Source organism: Salvelinus namaycush, chromosome 20, assembly GCF_016432855.1.
Source record: "Salvelinus namaycush isolate Seneca chromosome 20, SaNama_1.0, whole genome shotgun sequence".
NCBI lineage: Eukaryota > Metazoa > Chordata > Actinopteri > Salmoniformes > Salmonidae > Salvelinus > Salvelinus namaycush.
In genome coordinates this window covers 46,125,111-46,148,948 of record NC_052326.1, presented here as the reverse complement: position 1 = coordinate 46,148,948, position 23,838 = coordinate 46,125,111, and the positions used below count along the sequence as shown (strand labels likewise).

Genomic DNA, 23,838 nt, shown 5'->3' with positions numbered 1-23,838 from the left:
TTACAGGGTCAGCCACAGTAGTACGGCGACCTTGGAGCAAAGTAGGGTTAAGCGCCTTGCTTAAGGGCACATCGACTGATTTTTCATCTTGTCGGCTTGGGTATTTCGAACCAGCGACCTTTCAATTACTGGCCCAGCGCTCTAACCGCTATGTGGGTGGTGGGGTGCTAGCAGGCGGTTCCTAGGGCTCAGGAGGGGGAAGATGAGAAATGAGGGGAGTCTTTTATTTCAGTCGTTCCGGTGGAATGAGAGCTTTGAGTGTATATTCTGACAAGAGCACATCCCAAGTGGGGGCCTGTCTCAAAGACAAGGTGAGTGAGGTATAATCAGAGAAACAGAGGAAAGGAAAAGAGAGCCAGGAGGGACTAGAAAAAGGAGGTCAGACGGAAAATACTAAACTGAAAAAATGAAAATGCTGTTGGAGTTTTGAGCCTTTTATGCTGAGTGACTTGCCTCGTTTATCGCATTTCTCCCTCTCGTTCTCACCCACCTCAAGACAAAGTAGACATGTTGCCAAGTGGAAAGCTCTTGATTACAGTGTGCAGCGTTCCACAGATAGCGCAGACATATGCTGCTGTTTTACTGTAGCTTTATATATTGGCAGGAGCTTTGGCAAATATCTGTCGCTGAGCAAATGTGTTAGTATAAAGTAATGTCATTTCCCACTTTATTTTTTGCATACAATATAGCTCAGTATTTGTATTATTTATTTTATAAAGTCTTCTCTTCTCATCTATATCAAGGTTGCCAATAATAATCGCCCCCATTGTATCTGGGAGAGTTTCACAGTGGTGGGCTGCTCTTTACCAGATTGCTGTTGGGGGAGAGAAAGAGGGGAGAAAAGAGGAGAGATGTTTATTTCAGGTAATTGGAGTGAATTAAGGGACAAAACTCAGAGGAGGCACAGACAATACTTTTTATTGAATATCTTTTCTAGGTAATTGTCTTTCGTGTCTTCCATTTTTCTCTATCCCTCCTGTTCTGTAATTGATCTTCCCCTTCTCCCCTTTCTATCTCCCTCCCCTCTCTGTCTCTCACTCTTCCTCTTTCTATCTCCCTCCCCTCTCTGTCTCTCACTCTTCCTATCTCCCTCCCCTCCCCTCTCTCTCTTCCTCTTCCTCTTTCTATCTATCTCCCTCCCCTCTCTGTCTCACTCTTCCTCTTTCTATCTCCCTCCCCGTCTCTCACTCTTCCTCTTTCTATCTCTCACCCCTCTCTCTCTTACTCTTCCTCTTTCTATCTATCTCCCCTCTCTCTCTTACTCTTCCTCTTTCTATCTATCTCCCTCCCCGTCTCTCACTCTTCCTCTTTCTATCTCTCTCCCCTCTCTGTCTCTCACTCTTCCTCTTTCTATTTTTCTCCCCTCTCTGTCTCTCACTCTTCCTTTTTCTATCTCTCTCCCCTCTCTGTCACTCACTCTTCCTCTTTCTATCTCCCTCCCCTCTCTTTCTCTCACTCTTCCTCTTTCTATCTCCCTCCCCTCTCTGTCTCACTCTTCCTCTTTCTATCTATCTCCCTCCCCTCTCTGTCTCACTTTTCCTCTTTCTATCTCCCTCCCCGCTCTCTCTCTCACTTTTCCTCTTTCTATCTCCCTCCCCGCTCTCTCTCCCTCTTCCTCTTTCTATCTCCCTAACCTCTCTGTCTCACTCTTCCTCTTTCTATCTATCTCCCTCCCCTCTCTGTCTCACTCTTCCTCTTTCTATCTATCTCCCTCCCATCTCTGTCTCTCTCTTCCTCTTTCTATCTCTCTCCCCTCTCTGTCTCACTCTTCCTCTTTCTATCTCCCTCCCCTCTCTGTCTCTCTCTTCCTCTTTCTATCTCCCTCCCCTCTCTGTCTCTCACTCTTCCTCTTTCTATCTCCCTCCCCGTCTCACTTTTCCTCTTTCTATCTCTCTCCCCTCTCTGTTTCTCACTCTTCCTTTTTCTATCTCCTTCCCCTCTCTGTCTCTCTCTTCCTCTTTCTATCTCCCTCCCTCTGTCTCTCACTCTTCCTCTTTCTATCTCCCTCCCCTCTCTGTCTTTCACTCTTCCCTGTTCTATCTCTCCTCTCTGTATTCCTCCCTCTTTCTATCTCTCTCCCTGTTCCCCCCCTCCCCCATCTAGTCCCCCTCCCTCTCTCTGGTGAACATGTTTTTCATCAGAAGGCCGGGTAATTGAATGAGCTGCTCCTGCTGTCACTCGCCCTGTCGCCCTGTCATTCCCATCAGCGGGTGACGGGCGGGCGAGGGACGGGGGTGGTGTGGTGAGGGGCTGGGGGTGTAGAGCAGGGGCCAAGCTTGTCACACCACCAGCATCCCCCTCCTTGTAATCAAAATGAACATTCGCCTCCCTGTGCAGTGGCCCCATGGGAGACCCTATTTCGGGGCTATCGCCTCTCTCCCTCCTCCATCCCTTCCATTTCTCCACTTCGCTCCCCACCTTCTCTTTCCATCATGCCCATGACCAATCTTTCTGTTGTGAAAGAGTAGGCAGCTGAGTAGACCTGTGGCACAGGTAAAATTGCAAAGAGCTCCTCTCCTGTGTTATACCTATGTCCCTGCAAAAGTCCACCAATTATGATTTTTTGTTGTTGTTTCGTCTGATTTCCAACGTTCCGGGACTACTTTAAGTGGAGCCCTTTTCTAGACAAGGTCAGGTGATTGGGGAAGCGGTGTCTGAGTTATCGAGATCAAAGAAATGAATACTTTTATCGCTCTTACTCAGTGCTGTGGGTGACGTACTGAAGGTTATCGTACAGAAAGTTCTACAGTGCAGAAGTATGTAACTGTTGATTCATTACACGGCAGGTTGACAAAGATAGTGCCCGACAGTAGTTTGAAAAATATACTGGCTACAGCATCCATAAAAGGAAGGCCTTCAGTTGTCAGACTAAACTCCTTCACTTGTCAGTCATGTTCATGTGACATTAATGTTTATGTAGTGTGCACCTCATTATTTTATTCAAAGTTTTTGTCAAAAGAAACCTATATTGTGACACCTTCGAGTGATGTATAGTTGACGTTTTTGACAAATGTGTTCTTGACATAGACATGCAGCTAACTCACACAGTGATTAGTTACGCAATAAAAGCAAATAGCAGCTTATAATTCAAACATCTATCCCCTACCTTAATACACCCTAAACCAAGCCCTACACTCATCTTGACTAGCCATACCTTAACAGTAACACAGACTCCTAGAGGTGAGGTGATGCATGTGAGTTGTGATGAGCTCACATTATAGCCTTTCTATGAACAGTATATCCCAAGCACAAACCTTTAGGAAGCTTGGTCTCGATGGTCCTTTCCGGATCTGGCTATTATTACCAACGACATGTTGCCATGGCAACAACTTATCCACAGGAGTGAGGGGTCATGGACGTGGCAACACTTCCTCAGACTACCTGTCACTAGGCACTACCCAGGAAAGGCCCGCTACTCTTGGGATGTGAAGAGGGAGGACTGGCCTGAATAGATCAAATGTTGTATATATCATAGACAGTTAGTGTAGCTAGTAACCTGCCGTGTCTTTGAAAACCAGGCCAGATCACAATGTGCTGGCATTGATCTTCTGAATGTCCGGACTTGAATAATATTGCTTTAGTGCGTAGGTGGTTTTTAATCTACAGGTCAAACTAAACACACTCAAACCAAAATGAAATTGCTTTACTTGTTGTATTCAGACCTGTTCACATCAGTCTCGGTGTGAAAAACCATGACAAGTTTGCTAACAAAACCGCAACGTTGCCCCAAATGATGACTGTTATCTGGGGAAACTAATTTAAAAAGATGAAGATATTTAGATGGAATGAAGAGCATGCACTGTATTTTCAAAAGGCAAATAAAATGTTGAAAAATATCATTACACAATAAAGAAAGCGCTTTCAATAACTGTTTTACTCTCCTGAGATGTACAGTGCCTTTAGAAACTATTGACTTTTTCCAAACTTTGTTGTGTTACAGCCTGAATTTAAAATTGATAACATTTAGATTGTGTGTCACTGGCCTACACATAATACCCCATAATGTCAAAGTGGAATTATGTTTTTAGAAATGTTTACAAATTAATTAAAAATGAAAAGCTGAAATGTCTTGAGTCAATAAGTATTCAACCACTTTGCTACGCCAAGCCTAAATAAGTTCAGGACTTAAAATGTGCTTAACATGTCACATAATAAGTTGCATGGACTCACTCTGTGTGCAATAATAGTGTTTAACATTATTTTTGAATGACTACCTCATCTCTGTACCCCACACATACAATTATCTGTAAGGTCCCTCAGTAGAGCAGTGAATTTCAAACACAGATTCAACCACAAAGACCAGGGAGGTTTTCCGATGCCTCGCAAAGAAGGCCACCTACAGTATTGGTAGATACAGGCGTCCTTACTAACTCAGTTGCCGGAGAGGAAGGAAACCGCTCAGGGATTTCACCATGAGGCCAATGGTGACTTTAAAACAGTTACAGAGTTTAATGGCTGTGATAGGAGAAAACTGAGGATGGATCAACAACATTGCAGTTACTCCACAATACTAACCTAAATGACAGAGTGAAAAGAAGGAAGCCTGTACAGAATACAAATATTCCAAAACATGCATCCTGTTTGCAAAAAGGCACTAAAGTAAAAGTGCAAAAAATCTGGCAAAGAAATCAACTTCATGTCCTGAATACAAAGCGTTATGTTTGGGGCAAATCCAACGCAACACATCACTGAGTAGCACTCTTCATATTTTCAAGCATGGTGGTGGCTGCATCATACTATGTGTATGCTAGTCATCGGCAAGGACTAGGGAGTTGTTTAGGATAAAAATAAATAGAATTGAGCTAAGCACAGGCGAAATCCAAGATGAAAACCTGGTTCAGTCTGCTTTCCAACAGACACTGGGAGACAAATTCACCTTTCAGCCAAATAGGTAAAATATACACTGGATTTACTTACCAAGATGACATTGAATGTTCCTGAATAGCTTAGTTACAGTTTTTACTTAAAATCTATGGCAAGAGTTTAAAATGTCTGTCTAGCAAGGATTAACTTCCAACTTGACATAGCCTGAAGAATTTTTTAAAGAATAATTTGCAAATATTGTACATTCCAGGTGTACAAAGCTCTTAGAGATTTACCCAGAAAGACTCACAGCTGTAATCGCTGCTAAAGGTGATTCTAAACATGTATTTACTCAAATGGTTGAATACTTATGGAACCAAGATATAATAATGTTACATTTTTTTATGATCTTTTTTTTATTTTTTATTTTTTTATTCCCTTTGACATGACAGAGTATTTTGTGTAGATCGTTGACAAAAAATGACAATTAAATCCATTTTAATCCCATCTTGTAACACAACAAAATGTGTAATAAGTCAAGGGGTGTGAATAATTTCTGAAGGCACTGTATAGTATGTTTAAGATCAAAGTCTAGTTTTGTATATTATTTTTGATGAATCCTGTTAGCTACTTTAAAATTGAGATATTCTATTGATAACATTTCAAAATGTGTTTATTCAATGGTCATAGATATTGGATGCCTATTTGTAATGAATGATTTCTCTTCTTCAACTGGCTCTAGTCTTTTCATAGAGGACTGAGGGACATGGCACCATAAACTGAGAATCAAAAGCAAAACCCAGACAAAGACATATATCATCTTTGGATTCTCACTTCTGAAATTAGGTTTGTTTTGTTACAAAAGTTTAGTTGCTAATTGTTGACCTCAAACGTTGGCTTGAGTGATGCCTGTATGGTTCATACACATTTCTGGACAATATTCTGTCCATGTACAGTAAGGCACCCCTTTTGGCTCAACAGAAGCCCCAGAGGCAAAGGTTATGTATAGCCTCTAACTTTGTATTCTCCCCCTGTTTAGATGATTGATGGATGGTCAGACAAGAATCAAACCTTACAATCTGTTTCATGTATTAGTTAATGGGCCTGTATTGATTGTGTTGGAGATGATCTAGTCTACAATCAAGTTCTGGATTATAATGGTTGCAATGGTTCTGTCATGTAAGGACAGGGAATAGTGTAAATGAACTGGTATTATACAACTGTGACAGTCAGGGGTCCCGCCAACGTGCTGTAGCCCAGCTATTTTAACTAAGTACCTGCTGACAGGGTGGGGAAACCCCACTGTAAAGCTGTGGAGGATGAATAAAATACATAACATTCATCTACACAGCAGGTTTAGCAATGTGACTCAGTATGGTTGATGTGTGTGTGTGTGTGTGTGTGTGTGTGTGTGTGTGTGTGTGTGTGTGTGTGTGTGTGTGTGTGTGTGTGTGTGTGTGTGTGTGTGTGTGTGGTGTGGGAGGGAGGGAGGGAGGGAGGGAGGGAGGGAGGGAGGGAGGGAGGGAGGGAGGGAGGGAGGGAGGGAGGGGAACCTCAGCAGGCAGTGGAAGGTGTGGGAGGACAACGGTGTGTGTGTGCGTGGAGACTGCTGGAAACACACACTTCCACACACACACACACACACTGGCGACTAGAAATGCACTTCACACACTATGACATTCCTGAGTCATTCCACCTCAAAAAGTACAAGACACCCACCATCTCAGATTGTTTGGAAATCGTTTCTGTAGTTAGAAACAGGTGAGATTAGAATTCCTGAAACATTATTTTGTTGAAATATTATTTGATCTTAAATTAAGCTAATTGATTGCTGCCAAATTGGCAATTTTTAATTAATAGGATTAATATAATCTTCAATAAATATAGTACATAACATCCGAATAGTTCTTCCTAACAATGAGTAAGACATGATGATCCAATAAAATTTGACTTTTTTTTTTTTTTTTTAAACAACCAGTATACAGTATCAGTTATTGTATGTCTGACAAGTAGTATGGAGCTTCTGCTTGGAATATTGTTTCTTCATCTTTTGTAATGTATTCCCTGGGAATCTGGTGATGGTTTTCTTCCCCTGTTCAGAGAAATAAGCCATTAAAGTCCCTTGCATTCTTTACCATAAATGGGTGTGAAAGTACCAAGTTTTAACCACTAGATGCCGCTGTTCCTGCTACTGCCACCACACCCTTTTATCCATTTTGCTGGTCTCTTGTGTTAATTAAATGGAACACAACATTGTCTTTACAACTTTGGGTAGAAAACAAATAGCTTTTCCTCATGATTAAAATAAATCGTGTGGTCAACTGTGTGGTCAAGCCAGTCCTCCATGAAAGCAATTCAGTTTGTTCTTCTCCTAGCAACCTAATGCTTCAACTCCTTGAATAGTCAAAAAAATGGTGGGACTTTTACCATTAAAGACCATTAGAGACCATAACATTGAAACCATTAGAACTGCTGGAGCCTAATGGTTTGCCTGTTCGCCAATCGCCAGGAATGGTATAACTAATCCAGACCTTTTTTTAAAGGGAATAAACCACAAACAGAGGGGCCGTTTCCTGTACACAAATTAAGTGTCTACGACGTGGACAAACTGAATTGCTTTCATGGAGGGCTTTAATTGTGAGAATGATCACACAATTTATTTTAATCATGAGCAAAAGCAATTGGTTTTCTACCCAAAGTTGCAAAGAAAAGTTGGAAGAAATCTATCACCAGATTCACAGGGAATACATTACAAAGGTTGAAGAAACAATACTCCAAGCTGCAGCTCCATACTACTTGTCAGACATACAGAACTGATATTTTTTGGGGGGATTCCTCATGTCTTACTCATTGTTAGGAAGAATTATAGTCCAAAATGGATGTTTGGTAATGTATTTATGGAAGATAATATGAATCCTATCAAAATGGCCAATTTGGGTGCAATCAAATTATATCTCAACAAAATTATGTTTCAGGAATGCTAATCTTATCGGTTTCTATCTACAGAAACGATTTGAGAACAATCTGAGATGGTTGGTGACATGGCTTGCTAAAAAGACATGACGTATTGACTTCACTCATATTGATCATCTCTATTACCTGCTGTGCTGCAGTTCCACAATATATCCCTGAGATGAAACCAGGGCCGCAACTTTCAATGTTTGCCCCCCCCCCCCCCCAGTTTTATCATTGGAATGTAATACAAAACAAGGCAACTGTGTGCTTTAGGACCATGCGGATGCCTCTGAGTGGTCAGGTAGGCTGTTTGGAGTGTTTATCCGACCGGATACAATTTTTTAAAATGTTTTTTTAAAGTTATGTCCACCACATTTTTTAATCCAAAGTTGCGCCCCTGGATGAAACCATTTTCACAAGGCATCAATAGAGACATCAAACCTTCCAGGTAGTGTTTGAATTGGGCCCGGGGGCGAGAGACTGGCTATGTCTTGATTCTCCTCCTTTTTCCAGAAGTGTGCACTTGCAATGGTGGAAAAATCCCACTAGCCAATACTTAAACCAATCCTAAGATTTTAAATCCATGACAGGGAGTGAGTGTTCAAGTGCACACATCGGGAGAGGGGTGGAGAATTGGAACGTGTTGAATGTCAAAGGAAGGCCTCATGTTAACATGCTACATGTGGAAGTCATTAGAAGTCGAGACGCAAGGCAGCTCATATATCATCAACATTAGGGCTTCTTGTTAACGAGGAAGGATGGAAGGAGGCAAAAATTATTTAAAAAAATAACAGAGGAAGAAAAAAATCACGTCAATTAATTATGGTTTGGATGGCTGCTGTCTGAGTTTTTACCTGCCTCTCATTTCAATGCCGGCGTGACTGTACTTACAAAGAGGTGGAGGAGGTAGAGGTTGTGTGTGTGTGTGTTTTGTTTGTGCGTGTGTGTGTGTGTGTGTGTGTGTGTGTGTGTGTGTGTGTGTGTGTGTGTGTGCGTGTGCGTGTGTATGTGCGTGTGTATGTGCGTGTGTATGTGCGGGTTTGTACTTATATGTGCGTACGTGTGTGTTTAACAGAACCAAGGGTGTTAGGGTGTCTTTCCTGACAGCAACAAAATCTGAGTGTGCCCTTGTGAAGTAATCAGGCTGTCACAGTGGCTTAGCAGAGAATACAGATGACCTGGAATGCTGGGTAGAGAAGTTTCAAGGGCTTTGTAAGCATTGTGGACAGCCTTGTAAAGAGGCTGTCAACCCGACAGGTGTGTGTGTGTTGCAAGGTTGTTTACGACAACACCCTTAGATCTCACAGCAAGCATGTTAATCATCCTATCTCTTAGAGGATGTATAATGCAATGTCAAGTGGATGGAGCAAATCATTCAATTACATGATGGATTTGACCGTCTGTCAACTTGTTCGGATTCTGAATGTTGTGTCAACCATTGTTACTCAACAATCTCATGGAAGCAGATTCATACCAATATAAATATCAATCAATCAATCAAATATATTTATAAAGCCTTTTTTACATCAGCAGATGTCACAAAGGGCTATACAGAAACCCAGCCTAAAACCCCAAACAGCAAGCAATGAAGATGTAGAAGCACGGTGGCTAGGAAAAACTCCCATGAAAGACAGGAACCTAGAAAGAAACCTAGAGAGTAACCAGGTTATGAGGGGTGGCTGTGCCGGGTGGAGATTATAAGAGTACATGGCCATTAAGGCCAGATTGTTCTTCAAGATGTTCAAACGTTCATAGATGACCAGCAGGGTCAAATAATAATCACAGTGGTTGTAGAGTGTGCCAGAGGTCAGTACCTCAGGAGTAAATCTCAGTTGGCTTTTCATAGCCAAGCATTCAAAGGTTGAGACAGCAGGTGCGGTAGAGAGAGAGAGAGTCGAAAACAGCAGGTCCGGAACAAGGTAACATGTCTGGTGAACAGGTCAGGGTTCCATAGCCGCAGGCAGAACTATTGAAACTGGAGCAGCAGCACGACCAGGTGGACTGGGGACAGCCATGAGTCATCAGGTCAGGTAGTCCTGAGACATGCTCCTAGGGCTCAGGTCCTCTGGGAGGGGAGGGAGAGAGAGAGAGAGAGAATTAGAGGGATCATATTTAAATTCACCCAGGACACCAGATAAGACACGAGAATTACACGAGATATAACAGACTGACCCTAGCCCCCCGGCACATAGACTATTGCCGCATAGATACTGGAGGCTGAGAAGGGGGGGTCGGGGGACACTGTGGCCCCGTCCGACGAGGGATATCAACCAACTTACTACCCTAAGACAAGGCTGAGTATAGCCCAAGAAGAGCTCCTCCACCGCACGAGCCAGAGGGGGCGCAGAACCGGACAGGAAGATCACGTCAGTGACTCAACACACTCAAGTGACACACCTCCTAGGGACAGCATGGAAGAGCACTAGTAAGCCAGTGACTCAGTCCACGCAATACTGTCAGAGGCAGAGAATCCCAATGGAGAGAGGGGAGCCGGCCAGGCAGAGACAGCAAGGGTGGTTCGTCGATCAAGTGCCTTGCCGTTCACCTTCGCACCCCTGGGCCCAACTACACTCAATCATAGGACCTACTGAAGAGATGAGCCTTCAGTTTGCTTTGAAATTCTAGGGACAATAAGGAGGCCTGCGTCTTGTGACCGTAGCATACGTGTAGGTATGTATGGCAGGATCAACTCAGAGCGATAGGTAGGAGCAAGCCCATGTAATGCTTTGTAGGTTAGCAGTAAAACCTTAAAATCAGCCCTAGCCTTAACAGGAAGCCAGAGGCTAGTAATGGAGTAATATGATAAAATTGTTTGGTTCTAGTCAAGGTTCTAGCAGCTGTGTTTAGCACTAACTGAAGTGTATTTAGTGCTTTATCTGGGTAGCCGGAGAGTAGAGCATTGCAATAGTCTAATCTAGAAGTGAGAAAAGTATGAGTTAGTTTTTCTTGCATCGTTTTTCGACAAAAGGTTTCTGATATTTGCAATGTTACGAAAAAGGAAAAAAACTGTCCTTGAAATATTCTTGATATATTTGTCAAAAGAGAGATCAGGGTCCAAAGTAAAGCAGAGGTCCTTCGCAGTTTTATTTGAGACGACTGAACAACTTTCAAGATTAATTGTCATATCCAACAGCAGATCTCATTGTTTCTTGGGACCTAGAACTAGCATCTGTTCTGTCTGAGTTTAAAAGTAAAACATTTGCCACCATCCACTTCCTTATGTCTGAAACACAGGCTTCCAGGGTAGGCAATTTTTGGGCTTTACCATGTTTCATCGAAATGTACAGCTGTGTGCCATCCGCATAGCAGTGAAAGTTGACATTGTGTTTCCGGATGACATCACCAAGAGGTAAAATATATAGTGAAAACAATAGTGGTCCTAAAACAGAACCTTGAGGAACAAACCATCCACGGAGACAAACTGATATCTTGCAGAGCCTTGGTCTGGCGCCATTTAAAGGTCAAACATTGTGAATTGTTTTTCTATATAAATGATCTTCTTGTGAAGAGAAACCTGATGCTTCTATCCTCTCTCTGTCGTTGACAAACGTCTAATGAAACTATTCCCAAACCATGGCTCACAACAAATTGATCAATAGCGGTACCAGAAATGTAAAAGCTGCCCCCTTGTTAAATAGGGATTCCCCTCTTAACACCAGCCCGTCCAGCCTCCATTTTTCAATCTAATGTCATTATAATTACCCTGATCACCTCATACATCATTTGATAGAAACTCCGATAGGCCCTAAAAATATTTGGTCTGCTTGGATTGAATGGTAACCCCTCATCTATTTTCTATGGTTGCGTCCCATATTGCACCCTATTCCCTATGTATGGGCTCTATGGGCTCTGGTAAAAAAGTAGCGCACTATATAGGGAATAAGGTGCCATTTGGGATGCAGAACATGTGTGGAGGAGGAGAAGAATCTCCCTTGACTGCCCCGGTCTGTTTATATGAAAGATAATTTAGTCATCCCAAAATCTGATCTGAGGTCAGGCCTCTTCCACTGGGTGTATTATGTGGTGTGCTAATGTGGAGTGATGGGCTGTTTTCTGACCTGTTGATTTGGAGTCTGAAGGTGCGGTAGTAAAGGTATCAGGATTGACCATTTAGACCACAACTGTTAACATGAGGTGAGCTATGGTGTGTGTCCATATCTATTTCACTCAAGGTCTCGACCTTCCATACCATGTACACATGCTTGCGTACAGAGAGGCACACTAATAGATCCATTCCACATGCATTACAATAGCTAATTATGTACACAAATCACCCACACAGGACCCGAAACCAGTACTTATAATTGTTTTGTATTTCTTTCTTTCCTCTCCCTGAACTGTCTCTCTCTCCAGTGGGATCCCAGGGAAGAAGTGTGGGAACATCATATTCACCGCTGAGGAACTGAGTAACTGCAGGGTCAGTAAAACACACGTTGTTTAGTTTATCTCTGGTTATCACACACACACACATTTTGTTCTCAGTGGTGTAAAGTACTTAAGAAGTACTTAAGTAAAAATACTTTAAAGTACTACTTAAGCTGTTTTTTAGGGTATCTGTATATTACTTTACTATTTATATTTTTGATACTTTTACTTCACTACATTCCTAAAGAAAATAATGTACTTTTTACTCCATACATTTTCCTTGACACCAAAAAGAAATCGTTACATTTTGAATGTTTAGCAGGACAGGAAAATGGTCCAATTCACTCACTTATCAAGAGAACATCCCTGGTCATCCTATTGCCTCTGATCTGGCAGACTCACTAAACACACATGCTTCGTTTGTAAATGATGTCTGAGTGTTGGTGTGCCACTGGCTATCCGTACATTAAAATAACGTGAAAATGGTGCCTTCTGATTTGCTTAATGTAAGGAATATGAAACGATTTATAATTGTACTTTTACTTTTGATACTTAAGTATATTTCAGACCAAATACTTTTAGACTTTAACTTTTTTTTTAAAGTAGTATTTTACTGGGTGACTTTCACTTTTACTAGCCATTTTCTACGAAGGTTTCTTTGCTTTTATTCAAGTATGACAGTTGGGTACTTTTTTCAAAACTGTTTGTTCTTCTATCCTCGTGGGGACATAAAATTGATTTCCATTCAAAATCCTACTTCCCCTAACCCCTGAACCTAACACTAACTCTAACCCTAACCTTAACACCTAACCTAAACCTAAACTTGACTCTTAACTCTTAACCCTAACCACTAACCCCTTACCCTAACCCTAATTCTAACCCTACCCCTAATTGTAACCCTAAACCTAATCCCTAAGCTTAAAATAGTCTTTGTCCTCATGGGGATGTGGGAAATGTCGCCACGAGGGAGATTTTTCCTTGTTTTACTATCCTTGTGGGGACTTTAGGTTCCCACAAGGATAGAAGAATTAACACATACACACAAAGATTTGAGATGGAAAAAATAAAAAGGGAACACAGAGCAAGACAATCACAGGTCACATCTCTACTAGGTCATATCTCTACTTTAGACTAGGTGATATATCTACTAGGTCATATCTCTACTTTAGATTAGGTCATAACTCTACTTTAGACTAGGTCATATCTCTACTTTAGGTTAGACCCTATCTCTGCTAGGTCATATCTATCTATACTAGATCATATCTATACTAGGTCATATCTGTACTTTAGGCTAGCTCATATCTGTACTCGCTCATATCTCTACTATATCATATCTGTACTTTATGCTAGGTCATATCTCTACTAGATCATATCTCTACTGGGTCATATCTATACTAAGACATATCTGTACTAGATCATATCTATACTAAGACAGATCTCTACTAGATCATATCTATACTAGGTCATATCTCTACTAGTTCATATCTTTACTAGGTCATATCTCTACTAGATCATATCTATACTAGGTCATATATCTAATAGTTCATATCTTTATTAGGTCATATCTCTACTAGATCATATCTATACTAGGTCATATCTCTACTAGAACATATCTCTACTAGTTCATATCTTTACTAGGTCATATCTATACTATTTCATATCTCTACTTGATCATATATCTACTAGAACATATATCTACAGGTCATATTTGTGCTTTAGGCTAGATCATATCTCTGCTAGGTCATATCTGTACTTTAGGCTAGAACATATCTCTATTAGGTCATATCTGTACTTTAGGCTAGATGCATTCAGCATCATGACAGAATATAAAATCGTGGCATTGTCCCAAAAGGATCCTATTACCTACATAGCAAACTTATTGTGACCAGAACCCTTTGGGCCCCACTATGTAAGGAATAGGGTGCCATTTGGGACACAAGCAGTGAAAGATCACCATTCTGTCAGGTAATGCAGACAACAATATTGGAATAAATATACATCCAGACAGTGAACAACGACAGTGACGATTCCACTCATTCATGAATTATTTATCCTCCATCTCAAATGTTTTCCTCTTTTTCTTGGTGGGTGAATAATTAGAGACAGGTCATGTTCCGTTATTATGTCTCACTCACTCACTCACTCACTCACTCACTCACTCACTCACTCACTCACTCACTCACTCACTCACTCACTCACTCACTCACTCACACACACACACACACACACACACACACACACACACACACACACACACACACACACACACACACACACACACACACACACACACACACACACACAGTTTGACTTCCTGGAAATGATTTGTCTAATGAATGAGGAGAAAACAGAGGAATACCCATTGAGATGAAGTATTATTCTTATTCCATCTCTATTGGGGGTATCGTGATAGGGCTCTGAAAACTTGTGAATGCATAGTTGAGTTCTGTATCATCAAACATAGAGAATATAGTAAAGTGTATCGTTCATTACAGACAGAGAAAGGAAGGGGCATGCTGCGTGCTAGATGAAATGTTGTGTTTACTCTGCTACCTCGCCCAGATCTCCGAAAGGTGTGATTTCCACAGGATGTCAGGCTCATAAAAAAGTAGTTACTAAAACGGTAATACCCATTCAAGTCAATGTTCTGTGATGTTCTAGTTCTATCTATTCTATTCTATGTATATGGTTGAGCTCCTCCACCTCGGTAGAGTCTTTTGTTTTGGCTTTCTCAGAGGTTTCCCTGTGAAACAGCATACTTGTTAACGGTGCAATATGCAGAAATCGCTCCGACATTTCCTGATTGCTAAAATTCTAATAGTTTGCCTAATTTCAGTTAGTGACAAAACAAGCAGTGTAGAGAATTTATTGTACCGTCTAAACCGTTGTGAAATGTCTTTTCAATAACCAAAACTATATTATTTTCAGCTTATTTGAACACCGGTGTACAAAACTGAAAGTAAAAGATGCAAAAACAAAACTTAAGAGTGAAAAGCATAGAAATAGCACACACGGAACATATCTTCCGCTACTTAGACTTTCTTTCAATGAATGACAGATCTATAACTCACATTTCTATATGCTTTGGTCGGGTCGCCCAAAAGGTTACTTAATGCAGCTTCAGCTTAAAATTTTCAGTGACTTTTACCATTACATTTATTGGTACTCTTTATCTTATTACATGGTTACTAATGGGCTTTACAAAAAGAAGACACCTGTACCATGTCAGATATAGAGTTGAAATGTATTCAATTTGAGGTTGTATCCCAAAATTACGCTTTATATACATCACAGAAGACTGAAATATAACAAAAACGTTTGACATAGAAACACCGGATTTTCTGCAAGTTTTTCAAAATAATGTTTATTATTATCAAATTAAGAAAAATATTAATAATTTTCCACCCTTGAGGCCACTAGAGGGCGATTTGGTGATTTGACTGCAGAAAAGGGCTATAGTACTGTGATAGAAAGTGCATTGACTTGTTGCTGAATCCAACCTGTCAACCCCTAAACCATTTCCAAACAAGAATCAACCTTTATCATAAACACTTGGTTGTAAAAATTGTTAAAAGCAACATCTTTATATTTGAATATGTTAAAATATTTTGGGGGAAATTTTTGCAAATGTATTAAAATCAAAAACAGAAAAACCTTATAAATATTCAGACCCTTTGCTATGAGAATCGAAATTGAGCTCAGGTGCATCCTGTTTCCATTGATCATCCTTGAGATGTTTCTACAACTTGATTGGAGTACACTTGTGGTAAATTCAATTGATTGGATATGATTTGGGAAAGCACACACCTGTCTATATGGGTTCCCTTCAGTTGACAGTGCATGTCAGAGACAGGATTGTGTCGAGGCACAGATCTGGGGAAGGGTACCAAAACATTTCTGCAGCATTGAAGGTCCCCAAGAACACAGTGGCCTCCATCATTCTTAACTGGAAGAAGTTTGGAACCACCAAGACTCTTCCTAGAGCTGGCCACCCGGCCAACTCTTTGGCCTGAATGCCAAGCGTCACATCAGGAGGAATCCTGGCACCATCCCTACGGTGAAGCATGGTGATGGGAGCATCATGCTGTGGGGATGTTTTTCAGCGGCAGGGACTGGGAGACTAGTCAGGATCGAGAGAAATATAAACGGAGCAAAGTACAGAGAGATCCTTGATGAAACCTGCTCCAGAGTGCTCAGGACATCAAACTGGGGCGAAGGTTCACCTTCCAACAGGACAGTGACCCTAAGCACACAGCCAAGACAACGCAGGAGTGGCTTTGGGACAAGTCTCTGAATGTCCTTGAGTGGCCCAACCACAGCCCAGACTTGAACCCGATCTAACATCTCTGGAGAGACCTGAAAATAGCTGAGCAGTGACTCTCCTCATCCAACCTGACAGAGCTTTAGATGATCTACAGAGAAGAATGGGAGAAATGCTTGAAGCATCATGCCCAAGAAGACTCGAGGTCGTAATCGCTGACAAAGGTTCTTCAACAAAGTACTGAGTAAAGAGTCTGAATAGTTATGTACATTTTTATATTTCACTATTTTATATAAATAAAAAAATTGCAAAAAAATCTAGAAACCCGTTTTTACTTTGTCATTATGGGGTATTGTGTGTAGATTGAGGTGGGTCATTTTTTTTATCCATGTTTAGAATAAGGCTGTAACGTAACAAAATGTGGAAAAAGTCAAGGGGTCTGAATACTTTCCGAATGCTATTCACACCCTGAGTAAAAACTTTGTAGAAGCACCTTTGGCGGCGATTAATACAACCACCTTGGTTTAATGTTTAGACTTTTCTTTCAGGACATTGCCACTATGCAGTTGTGTGCCAACAAGCTGGACAAAAAAGACTTCTTCGGCAAGTCAGACCCCTTCCTGGTCTTCTACCGCAGCAATGAAGACGGAACGTGAGTGTGTGTGTTTATGTCTGTGTGGTGGGCATGCGTGTGTATCAAGATGAGTTATATTCCCACATCGTCTGTTATGTATCACATCTGTCAAAAAGTTGATAGGAGAGAACGCTTTCATTTTCTTGGTGTTTGTGGTTGATACCTCTATGCTTTGTGTGTGCTGTGTACCCACTTCATAGACGTTCAAAATTAGCGTCTCGTTTGCCATCAATGGCATCAGGAATTTCTTCGGGTCCATACAAATATAATTACTAGAAGCGGGGGGAAAGCCCCTCAGACCACGGCCATTCGACTGTACCCTTAGAAATAGAATGACTTATGTTGGTTCACCATTGTCACGTCGTGTGTATAGGTGGCAGGGAAGTCAGGCGCAGGAGAATTGAACTTGGTATAATTGGAGTAGTTTAATAACGTATAAAACACAGCTCCAAAACCATAGTACATAATAAAATAAAAGTGGGTACGAGAACCCGTCGCGCACCAATACAAATATCGCGAGCATGAAAAACAAACAAGCTCTGACAAGAACATGAGGGGAAACAGAGGGTTAAATACACAACAGGTAATGAATGGGATTGGAACCAGGTGTGTAGGAAGACAAGACAAAACCAATGGAAAATGAAAAATGGATCAATGATGGCTAGAAGACCGGTGACGTCGACCGCCGAGCACAGCTCGAACAAGGAGAGGCATCGACTTCGGTAGAAGTCGTGACAGTACCCCCCCCCCTGACGCGCGGCTCCAGCAGCGCGTCGACACCGGCCTCGGGGACGACCCGGAGGACGAGGCGCAGGGCGATCCGGATGGAGACGGTGGAACTCTCGCAGCAGGGAAGGATCTAAACACGTCCACCGGAACCCAGCATCTCTCCTCCGGACCTTACCCCTCCCAGTCCACGAGGTACTGAAAGCCTTCGCCCGACGTCTCGAATCCAGGATGGATCGAACGGCGTACGCCGGGGCCCCCTCGATGTCCAGAGGGGGCGGAGGAACCTCCCGCACCTCAGCCTCCTGGAGCAGGCCAGCCACCACCGGCCTGAGGAGAGACACATGGAACGAGGGGTTAATGCGGTAATCAGGGGGAAGCTGTAACCTATAACATACCTCGTTCACTCCCAGGATCGTGGTGTTACCCTGTGAATGTGGAAGATCGGTTCGGAAATCCACCGACAGGTGCGACCACGGCCGTTGTGGGTAAGGGTTGTAACTTACCTCTGGGCAGGTGTCTAGGAGCCTTGCACTGAGCGCACACTGAGCAGGAGGAAACAAAAACCCTCACGTCCTTAGCTAAAGTGGTTCACCAGTACCTCCCACTAAGATAGCGCACCGTCCGACCGATCCCAGGATGACGTGTGGGCCCAATAGATCAGCCGGTCGCGGACAGCAGACGGAACGTACAGACGCCCAGCTGGACACTGAGGGGGAGCGGGATCTGCACGTGACGCCTGCTCGATGTCCGTGTCCAGCTCCCACACTACCGGCGCCACCAAACAAAAGGCTGGGAGTATGGGAGTGGGATCCATGGGCCGCTCCTCTGTGTCATACAGCTGGGACAGTGCGTCTGCCTTAACGTTCTGGGAGCCTGGTCTATAAGAGAGGGTAATCACAAAACGGGTGAAAAACATGGCCCACCTTGCCTGACGAGGATTCAGTCTCCTCGCCTCCCGGATGTACTCCAGATTTCGGTGGTCAGTCCAGATGAGAAAGGGGTGTTTAGCCCCCTCAAGCCAACGTCTCCACACCTTCAAAGCCCTGACAACAGCCAACAGCTCCCGGTCCCCCACATCATAGTTTCGCTCATCCGGACTGAGCTTCTTAGAGAAGAAGGCACAGGGGCGGAGCTTCGGTGGCGTACCCGAGCGCTGAGAGAGCACAGCTCCTATCCCAGCCTCGGACTCGTCCACATCCACTATGAACGCCAAAGAGGGATCCGGATGAGCCAACACAGAAGCCGAGGTAAACAGAGCCTTCAAGTGCCTAAAAGCCCCGTTCGCCTCAACTGACCACTGCAAGCGCACCGGGCCCCCCCCCTGAGCAGTGAGGTAATGGGAGCAGCTACCTGACCAAAACCCCAGATAAACCTCCGGTAGTAGTTGGCAAACCCTAAGAATCGCTGCACCTCCTTCACCGTGGTGGGAGTCGGCCAATTACGCACAGCTGCAATGCGGTCACTCCATCTCCACTCCTGACATGGAAATACGATGCCCTAGGAAGGAGACGGACTGTTGGAAGAACAGGCATTTCTCAGCCTTGACGTACAGGTCATGCTCCAACAGGCGACCAAGCACTCTGCGCACCAGGGACACATGCTCGGCGCGTGTAGCGGAGTACATCAGAATGTCATCAATATACACCACTACACCCTGCCCGTGCAGGTCCCTGAATCTCGTCTACAAAGGATTGGAAGACTGATGGAGCATTCATCAACCCGTACGGCATGACGAGGTACTCATAATGCCCTGAGGTGGTACTAAATGCCGTCTTCCACTCGTCTCCCTCCCGGATACGCACCAGGTTGTACGCACTCCTGAGATCCAGTTTAGTGAAGAAGCACGCCCCGTGCATTGACTCAATCGCCATGGCGATAAGAGGTAGCGGGTAACTGTACCTCACCGTGATTTGATTGAGACATCGATAATCAATGCACGGGCGCAGACCTCCATCCTTCTTCTTCACAAAAAAGAAACGAGGAGACGGGTGAAGTGGAGGACCGAATATACCCCTGACGCAGGGATTCGGAGACATATGTCTCCACTTGCGACAGGGGATACACGTGACTCCTGGGAAGTGCAGCATCTACCAGGAGATTTATCGCACAATCCCCCCGTCGATGGGGTGGTAATTGAGTCGCCTTCTTTTTACAGAAGACGAGAGCCAAATCGGCATATTCTGGGGGAATGCGCACGGTGGAGACCTGGTCTGGACTTTTCACCGTAGTAGCACCAACGGAAACCCCTAAACACCTCCCTGAGCACTCTCGCGACCACCCCGTGAGAGCCCTCTGTGGCCAAGAAACAGTGGGGTTATGACAAGCTAACCAGGGTAGGCCCAGCACCACGGGATACGCAGGAGAGTCAATAAGGAAAATACTAATCTTTTCCGTGTGACCCCCCTGTGTCACCATACTCAAAGGAGCGGTGGCCTCCCTGATAAACCCTAACCCTAATGGTCGACTATCTAAGGCGTGAACGGGGAAGGACACATCCACGGGAACAATGGGGATCCCTAAACTATGAGCTAACGCTTTATTAATGAAATTCCCAGCCGGGCCTGAATCGACTAGTGCCTTATGCTGGGAGCGTGGAGAAAAATCAGGAAAAGTGACAGACACAAACATATTTGCAACAGAGGGCTCTGGGTGAGAATGGTGCCTGCTCACCTGGGGTGACGCCAGAGCGCCCTGCCTGCTGCCTCGATTCCCAGAGGAACCAACCCGGCACCGACCGGCAGTGTGACCTCTGCGGCCACATATGGTGCACGAGCGGGAACCCCCTCCGGTCTCCCTGCGCACCGTCCCTCCTAGCTCCATGGGTATCGGAGAGGGGGTGCGGGAGGATGGACCACCAGACCCCGATCTGGACGTCCACGAGTAGCCAGCAGGTTGTCCAGCAGGATGGACAGGTCCACCAGCTGGTCGAAGGTGAGGGTGGTGTCTCTGCAGGCCAGCTCCCGACGGACGTCCTCGCGTAGACTGCAGCGGTAATGGTTGATCAGGGCCCTGTTGCTCCATCCAGCGCCGGCAGCCAGGGTCCTAAACTCCAGGGCAAACTCCTGGGCGCTCCTCGTCTTGTGCCTCAGATGGTAAAGGCGCTCACCCACCGCTCTGCCCTCGGGTGGGTGGTCGAATACTGCCCGGATACGGCGGGTGAATTCCTCAAAATGGTCCAACGCCGCATCTCCCTCTCCACACACGGCGCTGGCCCACTCCAGGGCTTTCCCGGTGAGGCACGAGACGAGGGCGAAACTCTTCTCACGGTCCGATGGAGCTGGGTGGACCGTGGCCAGATAAAGGCTTAGTTGGAGGAGGAAACCCTGTCGGTTGGCAGCACTTCCGTCGTACACCTGTGGCATGGATAGACGGATCCCACTGGGTTCAGGCAGGAAAGGGGCACTCAGGATAGACCCCGGTTGTGCTGGTGGAGGCGCTGGAAAAACTCCCTGTCTCTCCCAGCGGTCCATATTCTGGACAACGCGATTCATGGTGGCGCTCAGATGGTAAAGCTTCTCCGTATGCCCCTGGACGCGCTCCTCCGCCTCCATGGCCGGGGTACCTTCTCCTGCTGACTTCATATATTGGTCAGAGATTCTGTCACGTCGTGTGTATAGGTGGCAGAGAAGTCAGGCAAAGGAGAATTGAACTTGGTATAATTGGAGTAGTTTAATAACGTAAAAAACACAGCTCCAAAACCATAGTACATAATAAAATAAAAGTGGGTACGAAAACCCGTCGCGCACCAATACAAATATCATGAGCATGAAAAACAAACAATCTCTGACAACGACATGAGGGGAGACAGAGGGTTAAATACACAACATGTAATGAATGGGATTGGAACCAGGTGTGTAGGAAGACAAGACAAAACCAATGGAAAATGAAAAATGGATCAATGATGGCTAGAAGACCGGTGACGTCGACCGCCGAGCACCGCCCGAACAAGGAGAGGCATCGACTTCGGTAGAAGTCGTGACAACCATATTCTTTGGTATTTATGGTTAATACCTTTCCATCCCTGTACAGTATATGTAGTCAGAGCTCCTTGTGTTTGCTGTGTACTGTAGGTTCACCATCTGCCATAAGACAGAGGTAATAAAGAATACTCTGAACCCTGTTTGGCAGCCCTTCACCATCCCCGTACGAGCCCTCTGTAACGGAGACTATGATAGGTGAGTGACACACAGACAGCCAACAGCATATGTCAAAAGTCACTTAGCCCCCAGGGCAAAGAGATGACCACATTAGCTATTTTGTGGAATTTCAGCAGAAGCTTTCATCCAAAGCAACCTAATAAATTATAAATATTTATTTATTTCATTGTGCTTTCCATTACAGAGAGAATCTCAAAGCGCTGGTACAGAACACAAAAAACAAGCAATGTAAAAATGAGAATAGGCTACAGCAGTATATTCTCCAGTATGGTCCATGCCAGAATCAAACTCTGATGTTGCCAGCACCTTGCTAGCTGAGCCATTGGCAAGACTGTGGGACTAAGTCCTGTCTTCCCTCAATACTGAGGACTATGGAATGTTGCTGTAGCATGATGTACTACAGTACCCATAATGCTCTGTGGTGGTCAGAATAATGCCAGCAGTCGGCCATATTGTCTCAGAGGCCAGCACTGGTGTTATTGGGACCAACATGGAGGTTCCACGATTTTTTGTTTATCTCGGGTTATCAAACACACACAAACACACACACATCCGCACACAAACACACACTATTACTTTGGAATGTATTGCTAGTGGATACAGCTTTTGATATACTTGTGAATTGGGATTCATACAAATTGATCATATTATATTAAATTAATTCAATGAACAGTATATTGTTGTCTATTTACATAATATATTTGAGTGGGTAAAATCCTTTAAGGAGAGTGAAAATGCATCTGTGTGACCATTTGAGAATAATGTTTGAACAATTCTTCATAGTTGGCGGGTGAACTACTGTATGCCTCATATATCACTGACTTGGAACACACACAGACACACACCCACACAGACACACACCCACACATGCACACACACACACACACACACACACACACACACACACACACACACACACACACACACACACACACACACACACACACACACACACACACACACACACACACACACACACACACACACACACACACACACACACACACCTCTCTGTGATTCTCATCTTTCTCTCTTATCTTCCCTCTCTCCAGGACGGTCAAGGTGGATGTGTATGATTGGGACCGAAATGGAAGGTAATTTTCTCTCTCTCTCTCTCTCTCTCTACTCTCCCTCTCTCTCGCTCTATTCTCTCTCTCTCTCCCTCCCTCCCTCCATCTCGATCTCTCTCTATTCTCTCTTCCACCCCCTCTCGTTTCATCCTTCATCCATTTCATTTACCATCAGATGCTCCAAATCTCCCTCAAATGTCATCCCTCGTTCTTTCTCTGGAGGGGAATCTCAAAAAGAGGGACTCTATATCATAAGGTTCCGGTTTAGGGTTAGCACACACAACCACAAATCACTGACTGGAACGTTAAAAAGTCAGATGTGATATCAGAATGGAGAGTGTTCATATCACTCTCCCTCCCTCCATCTCTCTGTCCCCTTCTTTATGGGGGGAATATGAGTGTTGACCTCCTCCCTCCATATCTCTTTTCCTCTCTCCCTCCCTTCATCTCTCTTTTCCTCCATCCCTCTCCCTCCATTTCTCTGTTCCTTCTTTATGGGGGAAATGTGAGTGTTGACCTCCCTCCATCTCTCCCTACCTTCATCTCCATCCATCTCTCTTCCTTCATCTCCCTCCATCTCTCCCTCCCTCTCTCCCCCTCACCCCCTCACTCCATCTCTCGGTCCCCTTTTTTATGAAAGGGAAAAGGAGTGTTGACCTCCTCCCTCCATATCTCCTTCCCTCTCTCCCTTCCTCTCCGTCTTCTTCTTTATGAGTGGAATATGAGTGTTGACCTCCTTCCTCCATCTCTGTCCCCTTTTTTATTAAGGGAATGGGAATGTAGACTGCCTCCCTCCATCTCTCTGTCCTCTTTCCCTTCCTTCTTCACTGATGGTGGCTACTGATGGGGCTTCCTCTTTAAATA

General features: G+C 44.1%; 1 protein-coding gene across 1 annotated transcript in view; it reads left to right on the top strand.

Moving 5' to 3' along the window:
- The window catches only part of LOC120064647 (copine-9-like), a 103,640-nt gene that overhangs the window by 70,056 nt on the left and 9,746 nt on the right, over positions 1-23,838 (top strand). The window contains exons 8-11 of the mRNA XM_039015272.1: positions 12,112-12,175; positions 16,933-17,036; positions 21,818-21,922; positions 22,957-22,998. Coding sequence (XP_038871200.1) covers positions 12,112-12,175; positions 16,933-17,036; positions 21,818-21,922; positions 22,957-22,998 — 315 coding nt within the window. The remainder of the gene's footprint in view (positions 1-12,111; positions 12,176-16,932; positions 17,037-21,817; positions 21,923-22,956; positions 22,999-23,838) is intronic.